The sequence below is a fragment of the Crassostrea angulata genome, chromosome 6 (assembly GCF_025612915.1).
Source record: "Crassostrea angulata isolate pt1a10 chromosome 6, ASM2561291v2, whole genome shotgun sequence".
In the NCBI taxonomy this organism is placed as follows: domain Eukaryota; kingdom Metazoa; phylum Mollusca; class Bivalvia; order Ostreida; family Ostreidae; genus Magallana; species Magallana angulata.
In genome coordinates, this window is record NC_069116.1 from 51,485,359 (window position 1) to 51,507,955 (window position 22,597).

General features: G+C 32.0%; 1 protein-coding gene across 1 annotated transcript; it reads right to left on the reverse strand.

The window, feature by feature from the left end:
- Window positions 1–932: 932 nt before the first annotated feature.
- Window positions 933–21,197, reverse strand: LOC128190824 (helicase with zinc finger domain 2-like). The gene is given in 17 exon segments (XM_052863024.1): window positions 933–1,535; window positions 1,623–1,790; window positions 3,599–3,755; window positions 4,850–5,071; window positions 5,212–5,825; window positions 7,839–7,976; window positions 8,094–8,231; window positions 9,545–9,630; window positions 10,541–12,789; window positions 12,791–14,028; window positions 14,402–14,560; window positions 14,744–15,124; window positions 16,217–16,366; window positions 17,324–17,644; window positions 19,083–19,253; window positions 19,555–20,159; window positions 20,494–21,197. Coding segments are annotated over 16 exon segments (6,861 nt in total). The 5' UTR covers window positions 20,087–20,159; window positions 20,494–21,197; the 3' UTR covers window positions 933–1,398.
- Window positions 21,198–22,597: the final 1,400 nt, after the last annotated feature.

Genomic DNA, 22,597 nt, shown 5'->3' on the forward strand with positions numbered 1-22,597 from the left:
TGAAAATCTTATTGCTTTCATGTAGACGTAACGACAAAAAGGATTGTATTACTCAATACAAACAAGTATTCAGTTTTTAATGCTTTTTTTTTGTTATTAATTAATTGATATAAAATGCTGTCTGGTATATGGTAATAAGGGTTATAATATTGTGTAAAGAAATCATTTTAATAAATGTTTTTGGAAAAAAGAACTTTTTTCAGGTTATAATGCGTTCCTTAAACAATTAACATCAAATTTTCATTCGATTTTCGTTGACTTGTTTATTTCTTAAAAACAATGTTTTCTTAATGGCTCATACTAATATGAAGGTAAGGGCAATACATATAAAATACGTAAGTCTGCTGTTTATTTAATAATTTTTGCAATGATTGTTACCTTTAAGCCCAACATGGTCACTAAAATGAACCTTCAGAGGGGACAATTTTATTTTCAGATTTACTTTTTCACTCTAAACCATGAAATTGTACATGAGGTACATGGACAGAAAACGAACCCACCCCAAAACAACCGTATTTACGTGTTATATTATTGTGAAGGTTAAACAACAGTAAATTGAGTGAACATTCAGTTCAATTTTTAAAATATGTGACACAATTTCTTGTGCCACATATTATTTTTTAGACGTAGTTTCACAAAACTATTAAGTATTAAAAGCAAAACAGGAGTTTCTATATCTATCAATTGTCATGCCTACATACCGTTAAGGAAGCTTGTTAAAATTTACTTTATCGATAACGTATGTCATTTGCTTTATCATGAAAAAGGAACTAATGGCAAAGAGTCTACAAAATCGCACTTGTAGTGTATTACGAATGCTTGGTTGAATCAGAGTGCAAAAATATGTGCAAGAATATATTATCAATCATCATTTATTTTTATTTGTATAAGAGCAAATAAACAAATAAATGTTTAATATAAAAAATCTTCATGATTGTTTGCCATATTAAGTTAGAATAAATCATACACAAAAGGACTTTGACTCAAGTCGCATACCTTTTGGTTTCAGCGACTAGCACGGGTTTCAGCGACTATCAGTTACTTGGCCAGACGAATACATGTATCTGTATAAAAATCAGGTCGCCTAGCTTTATGCTCAATATTTAGAGTTTTTAAAAATCTGTATGTATTAATCCTTTTTTTTTAAATACATGTATTACTAAGATAACGTTACGGATAGATACGATTAATTCAGTACATTATTGAATATTCTTGATGCCGTCGTATGTTAATTCCTAAATCAACATTGCATAACGTGTTGTGCATGGACATAACTTTTTCAAATATAAACTTTCAACATCGATAGCAATATAAACTTGATGGTACATGTATGTGCATTGAATATGCTTTCATCCATGTTGAGTAACGTGTGCGTTTCAGTCCTTATATCACTTTCAATCAAGTAACACGAGTTTTAGATTTGCTACTACTTTTTGGAAGAAAGTTTGAAGCTTCAACGATACAATTGTTTTTCTTAAAGTGCTCCAACATTTCCTCCAAAAATGCCTTTTCACATGCCATAAGATTTCGGTTTCCTGAAAGTGAACGGAACATAAGTTAAAAGAACAAAGGAGGTTATGTTTATAATTACTCAATGCACTTTATCATACACCTATTTATACCTATGACGAAGAGTCCTTTGCGAGCTCTGGTTAAGGCAACATTGATCTGATGATCGTCAGTGATGAACCCCAAGTTTTCTTTACACCACCCTAAAGTTGGTTCTGGCTCTATTCTGTATTCAGGAAGTGACCTCACCAAGCTGAATATGACGTAATCCCACTCACCGCCTAAAAGGAAATAAATCAAAATGTAAAATTGTTCCGAATTAATGATATAAATTTTGGAAGATGAACCAAAAAATTTGGAATTCCATAACTTTAAGTTAATCGATTAACAGATCAAATTAAAGAACCGAAATTGCATAAAGTAATTTGAATATATATGTACTTGTTCCATTTAAGGTCAAGATCTAGTAAATGATTCAAGAGTGTCTTTCAGGTGTTGGAACCATTATGACGTCATAATTGATTTTCTGAATCTTTTCCTGTATTTTACGGCTTGAAAGGAATTATGTAGAAAATAAAACAATATTTTGACATTCTATATTTAATCATGGGAAAAATAGTCCCGGTACCTATATTCAATTTGACATTATTTTAAAGAGGAGGTCAAGATCTTGTTTAATGCCGTTTTTGGAGAGACTGTAGGCATTCTAGATACATTTCATTAACCTAAAATGGACAAAACTCTGAGATTTGTTACTTTTATCCTTCATATTTCATAGAAAATTGTTATTTAAAACATGATTTTTCATCGTGTTTTAAAATAATTTAAGCCCCGGTACACCCTATGAAACAAAGATATTGTTATGAAGCATTATTAAAAGAATTTATATCTTGAATTTCATAAACCTGTAGGCACCTTTCATTTACTAGATCTTGACCTTAAGGATGACGTTTACTCAGAATGAAAAAAAATTCCACTGATGATAATGAAAAACCAACTATTTTGTGTTATAGACCTTACATGGTAGTGTTATTCTTCACTTTCAAAAAAGTAGGTCAATGACCTACTTTTTGAGTTAATGACCATTGAATATTTTTGGGAAATTCAAGAAAAATCCATAAAAATTTTACACTATGGTTCAGATTTTTTAAATTGTGAAAATAATACAAACTGATTAACTCTTTAACAAATGAAATACAGTTTATAAATGGTAGTGACATTAAATAGATACAAAGCATTAAGTTTTCATTCACAATTTTTATATATATTCTAGTCCGAATTTCCTCTATCAGTTTTCAAATTACTACCCATTTTTTGATTCAATATAACAAAAAAATGAATGATGATAATGCTAAAACATTTATAGTTTTAAACTAAGTATATTGACCTTTCTCTGCTGGTATAAAATTTATATGAGATCAATGATCAAAATTTTGAGATATGGTGTCTTTTATCATTTTTAAGCATTTTTCAATATTTTTGTAGTGTGTGCCATACGATTATCTAAACGAAAAAGCAAGATAAAACCAACAGAAAATATGCAAAATTATGTTGACTAACAAATAAAATATTAACTTTAAAGATCATAGTTCTACCAAAAATATTTAAGTGGAAAACAAAATCTGAAAAATTTTGTCCGAATTTCCTCTGTTTTGCTAAAAGTCAAACTTTGTCCGAGCCTAATTCCATAATTTAGTAAATATATCGATTGTTATATTAAAAATAATTCATTTCATAAATACTTTTTGTATTTAAAACAAATTTTACTCATGAAATTGAACTTTTTAACAATCCGGATTTGAGAACTCAAACCCTGAGTAAACAACGTCCTTAATACTTTTCAATTTTTTTTTATATTTAATGCAATTTTATCCATGGTGAAAAGGCATACATATGATTGTTTTAATTTCTGCTAGAATGCCAATATAGCTCAATTATTTTGTAAATCAAGTTTTTAGAAAAAACAATACGTTCACAAATTTTTGAATGAAAATCATTTAAAAATGAATATACATGTACATGCAAACTAGTTATATTGCAATTACTAACAGTTTAGACGAAACACCTTCCAGTTTACCACGTTGCATACCTTGACTTGCCACTACTGTGTTGACATTGACGAAATCAAACTTATGTTTCTTCAGTGCCAGTCGGATTTGATGGCATTGTGCATTGTATTGCGACATTACGTTTATATTCTCCCAATTGATTTTTTCCGTTTTAACAAGGTGAGAAAAAATTGATACCTAAAAAAAAGAAGTAATTGATGATGGGCATGTTATAAAAAATTAATCAGAGTTTTATATTATCTCAAAAATATTCAGCTTCTAGACGTATAGTTTGTCAATGCAAAACTTTGATAAAAAACATGATTATGAAATAAGTTTTTATAAACATATCTTAAAAATAGAAACAATATTTTGTCAATTTCAAAACTTTCCATTCCAAAAAGCTATAAACAGTGTTTGCATACATCCCAGAAAAGAAAGGCTATGTCGATCACAAATAACATTTGTAAACTATTATTCCGTTGTACACGATCTAATCAAAGTACTGAAGTACTGAAAGCCGGGCTCTTTTGGTGTGTCTTTATGCATATTGTGTAGTAAAGACTGAAAATCTCTCTCTCTCTCTCTCTCTCTCTCTCTCTCTCTCTCTCTCTCTCTCTCTCTCCGCTCATGCTTTTAATGTCGGCAAAGCATTAGAGAGCGACCAAATTTTGTAAGCGGCTATAAACAAAAATATGTCTGTCTAGTAGAAGTTAAAAAGTTTAACAGTTGCTGCCTGAATTTTGAAACAAGCATTATATATTCAATCCCCATTTCTTCATCGCGCAGCAAAGTAGTTCATGGAAATTCATGCGCATTGTATGTGTCCAAAATGCATAGTAATGTTTTAAAAACACGTTATTAATAAGAAAACTAAAAAAGATAGACAATTCATTCGAAATTTAAAAAAAAGGAACAAAATGCCAACACTTTTGACAAAACGTGGCTCTTTGTGTAACTATTTGGTATAGCGGAAGCTTTACCTTGACGCTGTTTGGTTTTTTGTTTACTTGTGCTATTTATAGTAACATTGGCGATTTGCCTGCCTATAGCCAGGACTCTGCTTTCAGCAGAGCCCGGCTAAAAACTGTAATACCGAACTCAACTTACCGATAAATAAATCGAATATTATAAACTTTTAAAATTTTTATAGATTTTCCATGATATAAAATGCCATGATTAAATGATACGTATATACATTATCTAAAAATGCACATGTTAAATAAGCAAAAACCCGTCTGTTTCTTTACATTAGCGCCTAGTTTTTCAGAAATGAATTTGTGATTCCTTACCACGTGTTCAACTTCCTTAGAATTGTATCTGGACATCTCATTTCCTTCTTCCGTAGTGTATGCCAAGTATTCTTCCTCTCCCTCTGTATGACAAAACACATAGGGATATTTAGGATTTGCCCACAAGCCCAGAGGCGTCTTTGTCATCCATTTTGGAGAATCAGCCGTCCTCAGTTTTCCTTCGTAAAATTTGTTGGAAGGAAACTCGCATAAACCTGGATGCTGAAAGATTTTGTAAACTTTAGGGGGGATATCGACGCAAATTTCAATATATTAAATGTATATTTTTGCTTTTTAACCTTTGTTTATTAAAGAAATTGTCATTGCTAAATAATTCTGATAGAAAGTAACAGGAAAAATACCATTCTGTATTGAAGGCTCAAAAAAGTCAGATAAGAACGTTTTGTTTCTGCGTATCTTTCGAACAATGATTTCTGAAGTCCCAGCTCTGCAGATTCTTCACATATGACAACAGGCCGCAGTTGTTTGTGATCCCCGATCAAAACCACTTGTTTTGCCGTTGTTGCTGCTATAACGGCCATGCACTCCGGTTCTGTACACATTCCAGCTTCGTCAATCAAAACTTGATAGATAGACCCTTTTGTAGCATCTAGCAGCGAAGCACTTGTTGCAACAGCAGTTGTACAGAGTATGACATCGTATTTAGGAATTTCCTCTTTCATAGCTTTTCCTATTAATTGTTTGTAATTTTTGATTTCTTTGAAATGGATTCTTTCGGGATTAGCTTTGAATTTGTCATCGAAAGCTTTAATTTCATTTGCATAAGTTTTTCCATCTTTGCGTATTATATGGTGAAGGGTAACATCTCTCAAATTTTTATCTGGAACGCTTTCCTTATTGGATCGCCTTTTTGAAAACACTTTCCCAGGAATCACAAAATCATGGCACTCAAGTGCCTTTCCATACATGCGAAGAATTTTTAAATTCCTCGAAAAATCACATTCTTTTAAGTAAGCTAAAATGAAAATAAAAAAAAGTTCATTTGTGCAGATACATGTTCAAAATTCATTGATCATGTTGATTGCCTTTTTAATGTAAAACAGACTATTATTTTATGATAAATGAAGTTGGTTTTACATTATCAAATGTATATCCTAGCTTAAGTGTGAATCAATAGGGAATTGAATTTTTTTTTTAAAACATGAGACTACTTTTTTTTTTCGAAAATGACCTGGCCTAAGAAAGCGATTCGAAACATGCTGTTAGTTTTGTATGATATGATGTCGGAAAAAGTAATTTCAATTTGGTTTAATAAGACATGGTAAAGTTAAAAAAGGACGAATACTCCTCGACAAACCAGTTTTTAGACGGGGTCACGAGATAAACGCGATGGCTTCAGTTTTTACTGCCAACTTTCCTTACTTATGTAGCAATTAATATACCTTCATCACTTGCATATGGTATTTTTGTCTCTCGCACAGGCATGCTCTTCGTACAAAGAGTATCTAAGGCGAAGCAAGCTACTGACAAACAAGTTGATAAAACAGTCTCGTTTGAAGTCAATTTTTGGTAGGTTCTATGGTCGATACAACGACCTTGTCAGCAAATACGATCTTCCACTGGATCGCATGCTGACTGACGTTTTTCATACTAATTTTTAGACCATAATTAATCACCTAATTGTCTACGGACTTTTTTTTTACCGATTACGACAAAGAGCACACGGCGGGTGTGACCGGTCAGCAGAGGATGCTCACTCCTCATAGGCACCTGGTCCTCCCTCTATTGAGGTCTGTGTTGCTCTGCTTTGAATTTGTACTTCGTTTTATGGATTTTCGAGATGGTCGAAAGTTTGTTGCCATTTTTGTCATTCTGACCCCGTAAAACCCCTCGTTACTGTATATACGGTTTATCGCGTGCCACAAATTTTGCAAAAATGGGCAGGATATGTAGCATTTTTAATTGGCGTGAGTCATTTTTTTTGCGATTTTAAAATTGTCTTATAGAAAATAATAGGATATAATTTCTGCGTTTTCAATATTTTGCGATTTCAGAGAGATCGCGAAAAGTGAAAATTAGATTATTGAGAAAATTCGGGATATACGATACGTAACATATGAGGAAATCATTTCATGTAGATCCTTAAATTAAGAAGCCAACTCCTTTTTCTTGGTATTGAATAGAAACCTAATTATTTTTAAAGACATTTTGTTCAACAAGTGTTTAGAAATTTGTTACCTTACAGTTCTTGATATATCTGAGAAAGAGCGTTTTAGGGGTTAACCCCTAATCTTTTTATCGGGCCATTAAACACAATTTTGATGGTTGAATATTGTTAAGTATATGTACATCATTATAATCATCTTTTTTCTAAGATGCATTTCAAAATATTTTTCCTTTTAGAGATATTTGTGATCAAAAATTTTGACTTTTGACCCCTAAAACCCATAACTTCTTAACACAGGGGTAAATCATTTTTTAAATATTGTTTGGATATATGACTGTAAAATAAACAAGTTTGCTTCTATAACCTACTACAAATTATACCTCGGAAAAAGAGCTAAATGTAAAAGACTTTATACTCATTCAGGCCCATAATTTGAGGGGCCAGTTCTTTTGTCTTTGTTTCAAACAAAAACTCTTATACATATAAACTTTTTTAATTATTACATGTTGTTAAAAAACATTTTTCAAAAAAGATATTACCAAAGAAATAAAAAATTACTACCTTTTTGAAAACATTTGTTTTATATACATGTACCATTTCAGAAAATTTGAATCAATCTCTTCCCTAGTTTACACGGACAAACCAACCCTTGAAAAATCGTTAAAGCGTAAATATGTCAGAAACGAAAATGACTTCAATTTAAAAAGAAGGAATCCAATATGGTTAAGATTAATATTTATCAGATCTGAAATCTCTATGAAAATCGACCGAGCCGTTTCCGAGAACAAAGTTTGTAAGAAAAAAGAAAAATAATAATAGCGGAAAAAGTCATCTCTTTGAAACGAAAAACCTTGACTATACCTGTGACAAGGTCTACAGATTTATTAGATGGGCCACAAAACAGTACAATTCTTTTCTTTCCTCCTTTGGCGCATATTTCTTTGTTAATTGAACAAAATATACTGATAAGAACAACTCCAGTGAAAGTCTTCCCCGTTCCTGTAAGAATCAAATATAACAAATAGGAAATAAAAGTATCAATTCTTGTATAAGTAACGTAATTATCTCTATTTTCGGATGTCTCTTCTTCTTAACAATAGCATTGAAAATGCAAACCTGGCGGTCCTTGTATTAAACTGAAAGAGGAAGTCACTGAATTTTCAATGGCTTTTCTTTGATCAAGATTCAATTTGAGCCCAAGTAGATCGTCTACGTTTCCACAGAACAATTTCCCTTCTCGTACACGATCTTGATCTTATTAAGATAAAGATAAATATAATCATGTAAGTAATAGTTTATACGTGAAAAATTGTCATTAAACCAAACTTCTAATATGTATAGTGGATATCAAGTTTAATAGATTTATTTACAGGACACACTGGTTTCTTTAGGTAAGACCGATACCTTAACACTGCTTAAGGGGGATGTGCAGCCATCTTGTATTTATTTGAAGATAAGAATGTAAACATTCTTGAACTGGCTTGTTTTTGCCCGAAACTGATGCCAAAAGACATAAAAGCAATACATATTCTACATGTTGTATGCAAATTGTGCATACCAGAACAGGACAATGCCTTTTTAATATCTTAAAACAGCTGTCAAACTGCGCAGCTACAAACTTATTTAAAGATTTAAAAATTTGATAAAATATAAAGGGGGTTCATAGGTGTCCTCCTCTCTGCGTCCATTTGTTGAAAAAAGTTTGAATCTTGCACATTTATGTTATAACTTTGCCTCAAAATAGGGTACCTTATTTTTATCAGTCGGCATGAGATCTAATTTTAGAACAAGAAAAAAACAGTCTTTAGTAGAACTCGTGAGTCCTATGAAGACACATTGGCTTATATTTTCAAAGAAAAAAATAAGAGGCCAATTCAAAAAAATCTGTGTTGATTTTTAATATATATTTTAATACCTATCCCATGTTAATTTGTTTTTTGGGGATTTTTTTTTCCAGTCTAAAAGTATAAATTAAGGTAAATTCTTTTTAGAAGTTGGGTAGGGATCTAAAAAGTGAAATTAAATTTAAAAAGTATACATTATATTTCAATAAAATATATCTTTAATGTACCTCCATAGACAAAGACATATATATATAGTGGGTTTTTTAGGCCCATTTAAAGAATACGGTACTGAGACAAAGTTACAACTCAAATTAGCAAGCTTAGACCTTTTTCTCAACAAATGGTTGTAGAGATGACACCGATAAACCTCCTACATATTTTTGTCAGATCTTTAAATCTTCAATATAGGTCTGTAGCTGCACAGCTCTACAGCTGTTCTTAGTGATTAAAAGGGCATTTTCTGTTCTTAATTGTTTGCATACTTTTAAACAAAATGACATATAAGACTTTATATTTATTGTTTTTATATCTTTTGTCAACTTATTGGGCCAGTTTCGGACAGAAACAAGCCATTTCTAGAAATAATTACATTCTTGTCCTCAAATACATGTATACAAGATGGTCGCACATCCCCCTTAAAAGTGCTTTAAATACTTTTAAAACGTTCAACTGTTACTGAATATAGTTAAAATGTTTAAAAAATATTGATCCATAAATTCTTACCCAGCTGAGGAACGGGTTTCCTTTCAGCAATTGCCTTGGCTAAGTTAGAGGCTCTGTTTAGAGATTTCAAATACATATCCGTTCGTCTATTAAAAAAATGAAAGTATGTTGTTTTTCTTATTGTTCAAAGAAACTGATTCGATACATAATAGATGAAAGACTTTACAGATCTGAAAAGTATTCACCATATTATATACAGTATACGTGTACTGCAAACAGGGAAATATTAGCCCCGTGTCATTCCTTTTCGCCAATTTCACCCTCGTTTGGGCGGTGTATTTAGACATGGCAAACTCAAATCATTTTTTTAATAGATAAGTTTCAAATAAACATAGTTGTCTCCGGTCGTATCCAAGACGGGACAAAATCATTTGAAATTTATGAGGGCAAAAGAAAAAACACGGAGCAAAAAATAACCTAGAATACGGTAATATATTAAGTCCCCCCCCCCCCCCCGTTATTGATTGAATGAAAATATTATGCAAATTTTATCTTTATACATTCAATACTTAAAAGGGCATGGTCACGACTTTGGTATAATATCATTCTTTAAAATGCCTTAGAAATGCATTTTGTTAAAAGATCAACCAAAGATTTAGAATCGGTCGTAAAGCTTTGTCATGTAAACAAGGCTCGTGCATTTTAAAAAAAAATAAGCTAGATATGCAATGTATCAGTAAAAATCATGATCAAGCTAATCTGTCTACTTTCTAATTCGTTTCAAGCATGAATAAATAGTTCCCAACTTTTATCCTATTCATTTTAGGTAAAAAAAAAACCCTGACTGGGATATTCATTTTAACATAAGATTGATTACTTAGCTCTTAATCTCAATTAAAACTCAACGATTGACGCTCAAATTTTGTCGACTAATAGAAAAGCCTTACTTAAGCATCGTAAAATTTAAAACTGGAAAATAATTCTTATCCAAAATAGTGACCATGCCTCTTTAAAAGTACAAAACAGTATCCGAAGAAAATAAGAAAGTTGGTTTACCTGTGCACTTCAACTTTGGGTATTATTTCAACATGGCATTCGCATTTTTTGCCCATCATTTCTTGAGGTATACGGGGAGCCTTTTTGTGACAAACAAATTGAACTTTAATCATATCTTCCGGTGTTTTTGTTCGCTGAATATCGTCAATTTTTGCGTGACCAACCCAAAAACGCTTTCTCGGAGATATTGCTCCATTTAAAAAATTTGACTTCGATTGGGGTACTGGCTTCAATTCACACCTTATACATAGATAATCTGAACCAGATACATAAAATGGTTGTATTTCTGCATTTTTCGCAATATCTTCCTCACCAGTATATGCCAAAAAGTCTGTTGCATGTACCGTAAAACTTATATCCCTTATTTCACAAAATGCATTTGTTAGTTGAAATGATCCACCTCGTTTTGAAAATATAATTGGTAAATCTGTGATTGTGTATGATTCGTCTTCCACAGATAGCGTTGCTATTTCCATAGATAGGATTGGAACCCATATTCTTACGTATTCGTTGCAACAATCATACCTCTCTTTCGCTGTTTTCGTCGCATATTCACAAAGCACATTTACTGGTTCTCTGCCATGCTGCATACATATTTTTACATTTTTTGTCAAATCTAAAAGCTGAGGCATTGGTGCCATCATTCCATGATCTGGTTCACCAGCAATTTGCACGCCAACAATCTGTCCATAGTTGAATGATAAACTATAACGGCAGGTCTGTGTTGAATCTACGCCTAGAATATCTTCCGAACTTACATCGTCGACTGTACTATAGTGTTCTTGAATATTATTTACAAAGTCTTTCGTAACCTCGTTTTCGATTTCAGTCCTTAGATTTTTTGTTTTTCTTTTAAAACAGGCTTTCAAAAGATTGATCCACTGCTGCTTTTGTTGAAATGATATTGTTGAATAGGGATTTAGCCGAATGCTACAATTGTCTTTTCGCTGCCTTTTAAGTTTATGTTGTATTGAGTAAAGTCTATTATACCAACTCATTTCTAGTATATCCCGGTTTATTGTTCTACTTTGAATGAAACATGGTCTTTCTCTGGTTTGAAGAATGTTCAATGGTATTCTCTTGCCTACAGTCGGAAGCCTACGAAGACTTGGATAACATAGAACTATATCCATAGTGGACACTTCATGCACATATCCATTGAATAACTGAGGTAGCTGAACAAGTTCATGCCCACATAAAAGAATTTGACACCCATTGTAAAATTGTTTTCGGCGCAGTAAAAAATCATTCATTTCTGAACAGATTTTTTCAATTTCATTTTTATAATAAGGGCTACATTCATCAGAAAGCAATGCGTTAATAAATCGATGTGCTACAATGTCTATATACCGTTTAAGAGGGCTTGTAAATGTCATGTAATGATGGAGTCTTAAAGCAAAATGAAGAAGAGGATCGCGTGGGTTGGCTGCAATTCTATACTCTGCTAAACTTTGGACATTTATCCAATCTTCTAAAGCTAGACACTGCCATGGGTGTATTTCGTCCATTCCCAAAATAGTTTCAGCTTCACTGAATCGATTGTTAATTATATGATCCTTAAGTATCTTCCGTACATTTTTTTGAAAAGGAATGAGATGTCTGTATCTAAATTCTTTATCAATGTTAAAGACGGAACATCTTTGTCCAGTACCAGGCACTGGTTCACAGTCTTGTAGATGGCACAGAATGTTACCCATGTCTTCATGACTTTTATTCCATACTTCTATTACCTCAATAGCTGGTGCAGCGTGGCAGCGGTAAGGCATTTCTTCTCTAAATTTTTTGGATACGATATCCGATAAAGTATTGTTTGTGAAAATGTCCAACTCCTGAACTCTGATATGAACGTCTCTATACTTCATAAATTCACTATCATTTCGTAGTCCTGATTCTAATTCGCAGAAATAACTTCCATCGCCAAGTCGAATATTTCGAAGCTTTTCAGCTAAATAAAACAAAGTGGCTACATCTTGATTCACAGAAGGTTTCTTCAACACATTTTTAACTTCGTCGATTGTGTATTCATTTTGACAAATTACGTTTGATTTTGTTAGAGTAATACTTTCGCGATCAATATCATATTCTATAGTACATGTAAAAGATAATGTTATTGCTCTTCGCTTTTCACTTTGTTTGAACTTTATCAAATTGCATAATTTGGGAGGAATCATTTCCGATCCGAACTTTCCATCAACAGTGTATTGCACCCCTCTCTTTCTAACTTCTTTGTCTAGATAGTCATCCTTTTTTTATGAATACGGTTGGGTCAACAATATGGATGCCGATTCTTTGTTTATGACCTGATAGTTTTTCTATGCTATAGGCCACCTCAGCGATGTTGTCGTTATTAACGTTCATTGTAAAGACAGGTGTAAATTTGTTTGATTCTGATGCCACTTTCCTGTTTTTTGTTTGTATACGATAAACTAATTTCTCAGCACCTTCTGTGAATTGATCTGGTATTTGATACTGAAGTCTTAAAATATCAATCCCTGACTGGGGATCATTTTTCGTGGATATGCAGTCTAAAATTATTCCAAAAGGATACATGCCCTCCCAATGAATTATTGCCACTAAAAAGCAGCATAATTTTCTGCTCGCACGGTTAATTGGTAGAATTCGTTTAAACTCAACTGTTTTTTGCTGCACATCATAAGAATACAAATCAAATTGCATTTGATTGCTACTGTGCCTGTGAGCTGCTTTAATTTTTGGCACTGTTTTGCATAAAGGTTTTACCATTTGAAGTCCAAAGTCATCTCATGCACATACTAACACCGGGTGTTTCATTTTATTGTAACGGTTACGCTTAATTGTACCAAGCACTTTACCGTACACATTTGTGTCTTTTGATAGAGACTCGACATTTCTCCGTTTTCGGTCCATGGGTAGAATTTTCGATTTCCCTAATATTTCAACTACAACGTGGTCGTCCGCGTAAGATTTACCGCATTTTGATCGTCCTGATATTTGTATCTCTTTAACTTCGTCGGCAAAATTTAGATTCGTACAAACAGCTTTGTGTGCAGAATCTATATAAAGACTACACAGTTTGTACTTGGTTGGATTTTCCTTTAATAGATGCTGAAGTTTTTTTGGAGGCAAAGATTCTTGATAATGAAAAATCGATATCCTATTAATTTGGAATTGCGATAAACAAGCTTCAGACAATTCTAGGCCGTTGATGACAAGGTTGGTATTCGTATTAGAGACCACTTTTGAGGTTGTTTCCTGCTTTTTATCCAAAAACTGACTGTCGGTAATAGATGCTATACCACTGTCATTAGAGTCTGATTGTGCATCATCATATTCAGGGTCTATATAGGAAATAAGTTTCCGGAGTTTATGTGAACTTTCTTCTTCTGATTCAAGAGCTGAATCCTCACCAGAACTTTCAGTTTCCAATTTCCTTGTATGATTGTTAACCATTGATTGTTGGAATTTCAAATATCCATCTTCCTCAAGAGAACAAAATCCATCTGTTTGTACTGAAATGCATTTGAGAGTACACTACGATAATTTATCTATTTAATTCAAATAATGCATAGCATTGATTCAAAATTTTAATTGGGCTTTTTTATATGAAGCATCAATGTCACAAATATAATATCGATTCAAAAAAGTACAACTTCACAACTATTTAATTAAAGCATTTCCATTAACCTATACCGTATACTAGTAATAAGCTATTTTCGTTCAATTCGTTTAATTGTCATTCACCCTATTTTTAACTCCGTGTAAAGCAGTTGTTTCAAAGCATTGATTGAACTATATTAAATGATATTCGTTTTAAAAAATTCCAGGGATAATGACTAAATCTGAGCCAAATTAACATTTATACGTCTATATTTTCAAACTTACAAGCATGTCCTCTAATTTCCACTTCAATTTTCATTTTCTCTGGCAGTTCAATGTTTGGTTCTCTGAATTTCATCAACATACTTGTAAGAATTTTAGGGAGAGCACCAGTGTCAATTGTCTTTGCTACTTTTGATTCAGGTTGAAATTCGATAACAAGACCTATAATGAAAATGATGAAATATTAAGATTTTAAAAAATTAAGGGATATCATTAAATTATGTCGTAAGACAGACATCTTTTTTTCATTTAAAAGATTCATGAGAAAATCGGTAATCGTTTTCATACCCTACATATAAGTATTGAACGTTAAAAGTTGTTGATTTCTTATATAGAAATACTCACTGCTTTTCCCCCTTTCTGATTTTTGTTGAATCAATGTGGTATTAGCAATTAAACCAATTCTCATCATTCGCACATTTAAATATGGGTTATCATCAGCATCCTCACATCTCAGAAAAGTTTTGAGGAAAGATATTATTATCCCTTTTTCTGCAAATAACCCTGAATATTGCAAACAGTCTTTTGTTTTAAAAATGACACGCATATCATTTTCTTTAGTGTCTATACTCTGAATTTCACAATGACCCAACTGTTTGAATTCAAGATTGAGTGTCTCTATTTTTTCATTCACATTGTCTAGGAGGATATTTTTTATTGATGAAAAGTCGATGTCCTCAGGATCAATTATGCTTCCTTTGATCAAAATCAAAATCCTGTCGTTTTCTGAAAAAAACAAGTCTCATTTTCTACATCAGTCCACTAGATTTAAAAGTTTGAACTAATATCAAACTCAATATTATGTATATTAATGTCTATGTATAAGACATTTTTATGTCTCCTCGTGGCAATGCCCTTATTAAATAGTGTGATAGTTGTCGTAATCCAAATTTTAAATTCAGGTCATGAAAGAGGATTTATTTTTTATTTTGATTAATTTATCTAGTTATATGATTTTCAAGAACGAACATCATTTATCATACTTTTTAATTGCACTAAGATTCTTAGTTTTAATTATAAAACAGGACAATCGTTATTAATTTTCTACCAGTGTTTCATCTTGAAAAGTTTGAAGGAATTTGTTATTTCATTAAGCTTAAGATTTTTTTTAAAAGAAGCCTTTTATAAGTCCTATTTTTTGTCTTAGGTTTATACCTTGAAAAACCTTACATCTTTCAATTTTGAGACAATTGTATTGTACATGTAGAATCATACATGTTAGCTCTGTATTTTATCCAATGAGTTATAAATATACATATTCCAATGTAGAAACTTGCACTCCTCTTTAAGCGTAATTATAGATTTTGGAGTTTTATAAAGATTTTAATATGCATTCTTCTTTTGAATTGATGCATCAGCCGTTATTGGTCAGGGGGTTACGGTTTAAACAAACTACATATACATTATATCATTATGCGCGTATGGTTCTATAAGTACATAATAATAATACTACTACTAATAATAATGAATCAACATTACAAGGGAAATTGGTAATCATTGGCAATGTGGAACGGCTTTATGCATGTTCCACCTACAATAATATAGGTTTGCGAAGATTCTGTTCTTGTCTTCTGGTTTTTTTTAAGTTGACAATTAAAAGTTTACAAATGAATAGACAGGCAGACAATATCTGATCAAAGAAAGTTATATAAGCTCCAAGCGTGGTTGATTATATATCAATTCTGTGCTTTTTAATCTACATAAGTATATATACAAATCTCAGCTCGAAAAGGTATGATATACCATACTCGTCTGTCATTATACAATTAAGTATCTGCAATATAAAGGAATATTGATATCGTTAACAAGAACATTTACCTTCTGTTGAAAAATTATAGGTCAACAGATTGTAAAGAAGGTCTGTGAGTACAAAGTCCACGTCACAGATACATTCAGCAAATTTCCATGAAAAATGTGAGTAAAGGTGAAACTTCGCTGCTGTGTTGAGCAGACTTGGTTCTTCAGATGCTTAAAACGTAATGAAATGAAGACATTCAAGATTAAGTGTGAAGTTTGATATTTCGTAGCTAGAAATATATTCATAGTGAAAACTATAATCGAGTACTATGATATTTGGTTCCGAGCGAAGCAGTTAAATACTCTTCGATTCTATCTCTCGCGCTACAGTTGTTTTGTGTTCGTTACAATTAGAGCAAGACAGTAGTATCATATTTAAAGGTTCATTTTCTGGTAATAGTGGTTGTAAAATTACTTCTTACAACAAATTTACCTGTATCCAACATACATCCGTATATCTGGTTATTTTCGCGGTGATCAATTTTTCGTTATTTCTGCGATCTCTTTCAAATCGCAAAATATTGAATTCGTAGAATTTATATTCTATAATATTTTCAATAAGAAACTTTTGAATTCGCAAAAAAATACTGACGGAAATTAAAAATGCGACATGTTTTCCCGATTTTCGCAAATTTTTAGACACGCGAAAAAAACCCCGGATATACGGTATACACAGTTGACCGAAGTGAGTAGTACAAACACCAATTAGAACACTCTCTTAACATTTGGTCAAGTCAAAAATCGAATATGGATAATTTTGGTGTCAGCAAAATCCATTGTTAGGTTTATTAAACATGCACTTAAGGCAGCATGGTCTTTCTCAATGTATTTCATTAGTTTTTATTTCTTGTACACTTTTAATATCAATGAAGTTCAGGTAACTAAAATTTACAAAGGTTTATAAATTCTAATTTTACGAAGGTCAAAAGAAAAAAAAAGTGTATTTAGTAGGTCACAATCGTCCGGATAAGACACAATATATTTAGATCTTTGTGACAATACATGGCTTGTATCAACTTGACATATATACAAATCAGAATGGCATTAAGATAACAGAGGGACACAATAGAAAAATATTTACACATAGTTTTCAGCCTTCACCAATATTTATGGTTAAAAATAACTCACCATAGTCGAGGTAGTATTCTTGGGGATCATAGATGTATCCCGAGACTTCTAGGCGACAGAGGTTGTGATTGCCCAGCACTTCGTTTATTTTTTCTATTTTGAAAAGACAATTGAATAATCTTTCGAGATTTTTCACAAGTGTTTGATCATTCTTTACAGTGAAAATGATGACCAAGCTCCCGCGTTTTATTTCTTTTATTGAGAGATCGCTGTCCTTTAACTCCGGGGAATTGTTTAGTTCACCCCTTTCAAAGTTTAGTGCACTATCACATAGTTCCTCAAAAGCAGGGTCGTCTGATTGGAGAACAACTGACACTTGTGCTAGAAGATATAATGATATTTTAATAAATCTGTAGCTATCAAATCCTTAAATCAAAAAATATTTTCTATATTTCTTATATATTATAGGTACCTAGACCCGACTTGGGGTAATTTTAAAACAGAAATGTGTTTAAAATGGTTTACTTGTGTATTTTATATGATTCATCAAAATTTAAATGGTAGAAGTCAAGTTACAAGCAGGATAAGGAGGAAAGAAATTGTTGTTTTGCAAGCAAAGCTCGAGTCTTAAAGGGGCATGGTCACGATTTTAGTCAAATTCTATTTTTCTATTTTTATTATTTACAATGATTTGGAAATGCATTTCTAATGAGCAAATGAAATTTGAGAGTCATTTGTGGAGTTAAAAGCAAGATACAGGGCTGACAATTCTTTGTCATGTAAACAAGACTCGTGTTCATGTTTACATAGGTTCAATATACCAGTAAAAAAAATTTTCCAGCTGATTTGTCTATCATTTTATTTAGCACAATTAAACAGTTCCTTACGTTTAACACTTTTCATTTTCATGTCTAATTTGGAATTTTCACTTTAACATCCAAAATGTAAACAAACGCTTTGTTTACATGGCAAAGAATTTCAAGCTCTGTAACTTGCTTCACTGGCGTCGGAAGCAAATTGAAAGTGGGGGGGGGGGGGGCTAGACTAATCCTGTGAGAAAAAGTGGGGGGGCTGAACCCTCTATCATGCTATGTTTCTAATGGTTAGGTATAACTTTGCCAAAAAAGTGGGGGAGGGGGGGGGGGGCTAAGCCCCTCCTAGCCCCCCCGGTTCCGACGCCTATGTGCTTATAACTGAACGAGTTACACTCAAATTTCGGTTGCGTATTAAGAATGTCTTACTGAAGCATTGTAAGTATTAAAATCGAAGAATGATTTTTGACCAAAATCGTGACCAAAGGCATGCCGCTTTAAATTTGTTTACAAATAATGCAAAGAAATTAACATTTCTTTGACAAAAAAATGAGGCAAATAAGATTAACTCATTTTGTTCATATATAACTCTATGAAAAATAAAAGGTACATCAGATTGAAACTTATACTAATACAACACTTCAGTAAACAATAACAGTACTCAAAATTAAGCTTTGTTTACAATACACAGAATTATACCAATGTAACTCGCTTCTAACTCAATATTTTACTTTTAAATTTTGACAAAGCATTAAAACCATCAATGTTGACCATTCTAGACAAATGATTTTGGGAAAAATATGAGCTCAAATCGTGACTTTGTTTCTTTATGTGTATTTAGAATTTCATCTTACTCTGATTACACTGGTAGTAAACTTATAATAAATTTGATATCACACAGGATTCGATTCATGTACCTATGTACATGCATACATTGAAACAAATTATTGATTGCAACCAAATGCCTTAAATATCTTTATACAAAACCTAAAGAAAGAGGTATTTACCACATCCTGTTGCGTTGTACTCTACATAAGAAGGGCGGTTGTCGCGTAAATGGTAAAAAATGACTTTGTTATTACTTCCACCCTGTGCTAAATTCACACATACAGAGCCCGAGGTATGTATTTCCATCGTGTTATTATCTCCCGCTTGAATAGCATCAGCCTAAGGGCCACCTTAACAAATAAGATCTCACATTTAACTACATGATGTTACACTCATTTTCATAACACTAGTGGGCTGATATGCATTTCTGTTAAACTATATTCTGATTTTAAAAAAATCAAAACAAGCAATTTGAGACCTTACGATAACAAATGTAAAAAAAATGATAATTAAATAAAAGTAATAGGCCTTATTTTATTCGAAACAATTCAATGAAAGAAAGTAAAGGTAGCCAGGTATTTGGGAGTAGTGAAACAGTTATTGTATTATAGTTATAATATAATTGCATTTTAAAAACTGAAAAAAGGTTACCAGCATTGTTCTTGCATGCGGAGCAAATTTCTTTGGTGAACTTACAACCAAGCTCCATAAAATCTTCATTACTACTTAATCGTTTTCCTATGTCCAACAAAATAGTCAATGCTTTATTGAATTCGTTATCAGTGACTGTTTCATCTGGATTGTTTTCAATATGCAGTTGCCACAGTTTCCATATCCTGATTATATCGTCTGTAACACTATCATTTCCCGATGGAACTTCTTCAGTCTCCTCCTCTGGAGACAGCCATCCAATCGCAGGAGGACCGAGAAAACCATTGCACACACCAGATTGAAAAATATCACAGAGGACTTTGAAATGTAAGCTTTTTATTTTGCTCTTTTTTTCCAAAGCAGTTTTTGTTTGATCTGAAACTTGTTCCAATGGAATTGCTCTTACAATATCATCCCATCTATTAAATCGCTTTAGTAAAATTTTGCGTAACAAAGTGGTACACGGCTTTTTAAAGCATTTCCTGAGAATTTCATAGTTGTCTTCCCCTCCTTCTGACTCCTGAGTGCTCATGCCTGTTATGTTGTTTTATAAATTTATATAACAGGACAGAGTCGTTGCAGATTTGAATGTTGATGGAAACGAGCTACAGGAGTAAAAATTACCATACTTTGATTGAAATACACTTATATAAATTGTGCGTTTTTCAACCTCTGTGATTTAGTTTAGGTTTAATAAAAAGAATTATTTATATATCTCATACAAACTATGAAACTAACAAAACATATCTGTAAATTCCGATTAACTGTAATTTTACATTGTAAAAAACTATTTTGAAAGATCATAATGTATTTTAAGATTTGAAAAAAATATTTTTTTAATTACTATGTCGACAGTTAAGTGTTTAAAAACACACTGGAGTTAATGGGGTTAGGTTTTTTTTTTTATCTCAAATACTAGTAGTTTACAAACATACTTACATAACAACTGAATGCAGTTTTAAGGAGACGCACACTGATCACTGAATTTCCACACCGTTGGATTGTTTTTATTCCACTTCCACACGCATCTTTTGTCGGATAAAAACCCGTGAATGTATACTAGGCATGTTGTTTTCAGTATTTCTGCTTTACTTGTATTATGAAAAAAACGTTTATATTTTTACCTTTAGTGATGTACACATACATATTCATGGAGGTATAGTAAAGGATTCGACTGCAATAGCAAGAATATTCTGCTTAATCAAAGAAGACAAAACTCTCCATCTTTTAAAGATCACAAATAGTTTTCTATTCAATTTTCAATAAGCGGTTCATAGGCGCTGGCGGGGTTGGGGTTCTTGTTTTGATTTTAGTGAAAATGGTGGTTAGATCTATACTTTGTCTCATCCAGTTTCTAATTCCATCACATTTCGCCCCAGATACTAAAATTATAAAAGTCCATTTTTTCTTTGGAACGTCCCTTCTACTGTCTTAGGTTTCAATACACAAATTATACGCGCATAATAAGTACCCTGATTATAAAGGTGAAAATTGGTTTTTGTTCATGTTAATTTCTTCGGGTAAAAATAGATGGATTGTCAGTAAAGAAATCTTAAAGAAAGATTCTTATCCCCTGTATCGATTTTAATTGTACTTCTCTGACAGTTATACATGTGTGTTCTCATTAAAATCCATGAAAAAAGTTACGTAAACAGTAACCTCGAACAGACTTTAAACATTATGTGGGATTAGTTTACATGTATTTGCATGAAAAAATCTATCATCGCTTTTAAACAGCCATTATATATACGCTATTTGTCAGAGATATAAATAATTGATGAAACAGCAATAAACCATATTATTTAGTGCGACCAAAAATAAAGTGCCAGACACTTTTCCTAGAAAACTGTTTATGAGATCAAAGAGATATGATTTTACAATAATTTTTTAAAGTATATATCAAAGTGGTTATGTGAGTTCCATTTAATCTTATAGTAATAGATCTTTTGACGTTTATATGTGCTCATACGCCGTGTGTGTTATTGAAAATTAAACGTCACAGATTTTTCATTGCTAACATAAATATACACCGAATTTTAATTCATGTATTCTTTTACAGTTCTTTCTTTTTACGTTCAGTCCTCCTGGGGATTCGAAGTATAAAAATCTTGCATCTAATAAAAATACTTATTTAGGGCAGGAGTATTAAAAAATTCGTTTCAAAAGAAAATAATTAATGAATTGCATTGCATAATGCATGTGTTTACTTTTAACAGCTATTATCTAGATCTATTACGATTTAAAGTCCATCTACCTATTTTCATAAAACTCTATCCTGAATTTTCTTTACGTTAAACTAGGGGTAAAACAGGGTGACATACCAAGCCTATCTAAATTTTAAACATTCATGAAAATTATTTGCTTTGCTACTGTAAATATGTACTATGTACGTTGCGTACGTACATCTCATAATTTACAAAAAATTAAATGCTCGTTGAATGATATTGAAGATGAAAGACACACTCTTTTTTAAATGTTAAAATTATGATACAGAAAGAGGAAATATGATGAATATTTATTCTACGTAACACTATCAATTTTGCTCATTTAAACAAGTTGTTAAAGGTTCTCAACTGTGAAAATACTAAGTGCTTTCTACTGTTTGTGAGTAGCTAGGCTTGACCAGCCATTAAAAAAACTTGTATGCATATGAAAGGGAGAGAAAATAACAACAATATATAAATTATCTTCATTCTTGCCGGTGAAAAAGGGTATATATATAAGTATAGTATGCGTTGTAACACATAATATACATATAACCTTTTTCAATAGTTTGCATACATGCCCTGTAAATATTTCAGAAATAATAAAATGAGTTTTTTTTTGTTATTTTTATAAAATGATAGTTATTTTAAAACTTATCATGATATATAACACAAATAAACCTGCTTCTTCTTATTCTAGAGTCGTAAAATTTCCTCTACAACTTTTTGGAGTATACTCCAAATAGTATTCAGCGGAGAACGTACTCCAAAACTTTCATAACTTTTTTTTAGAGTCGTACTCAGTGGAACATATATTCAGAGTACGGAGTACGACTTCG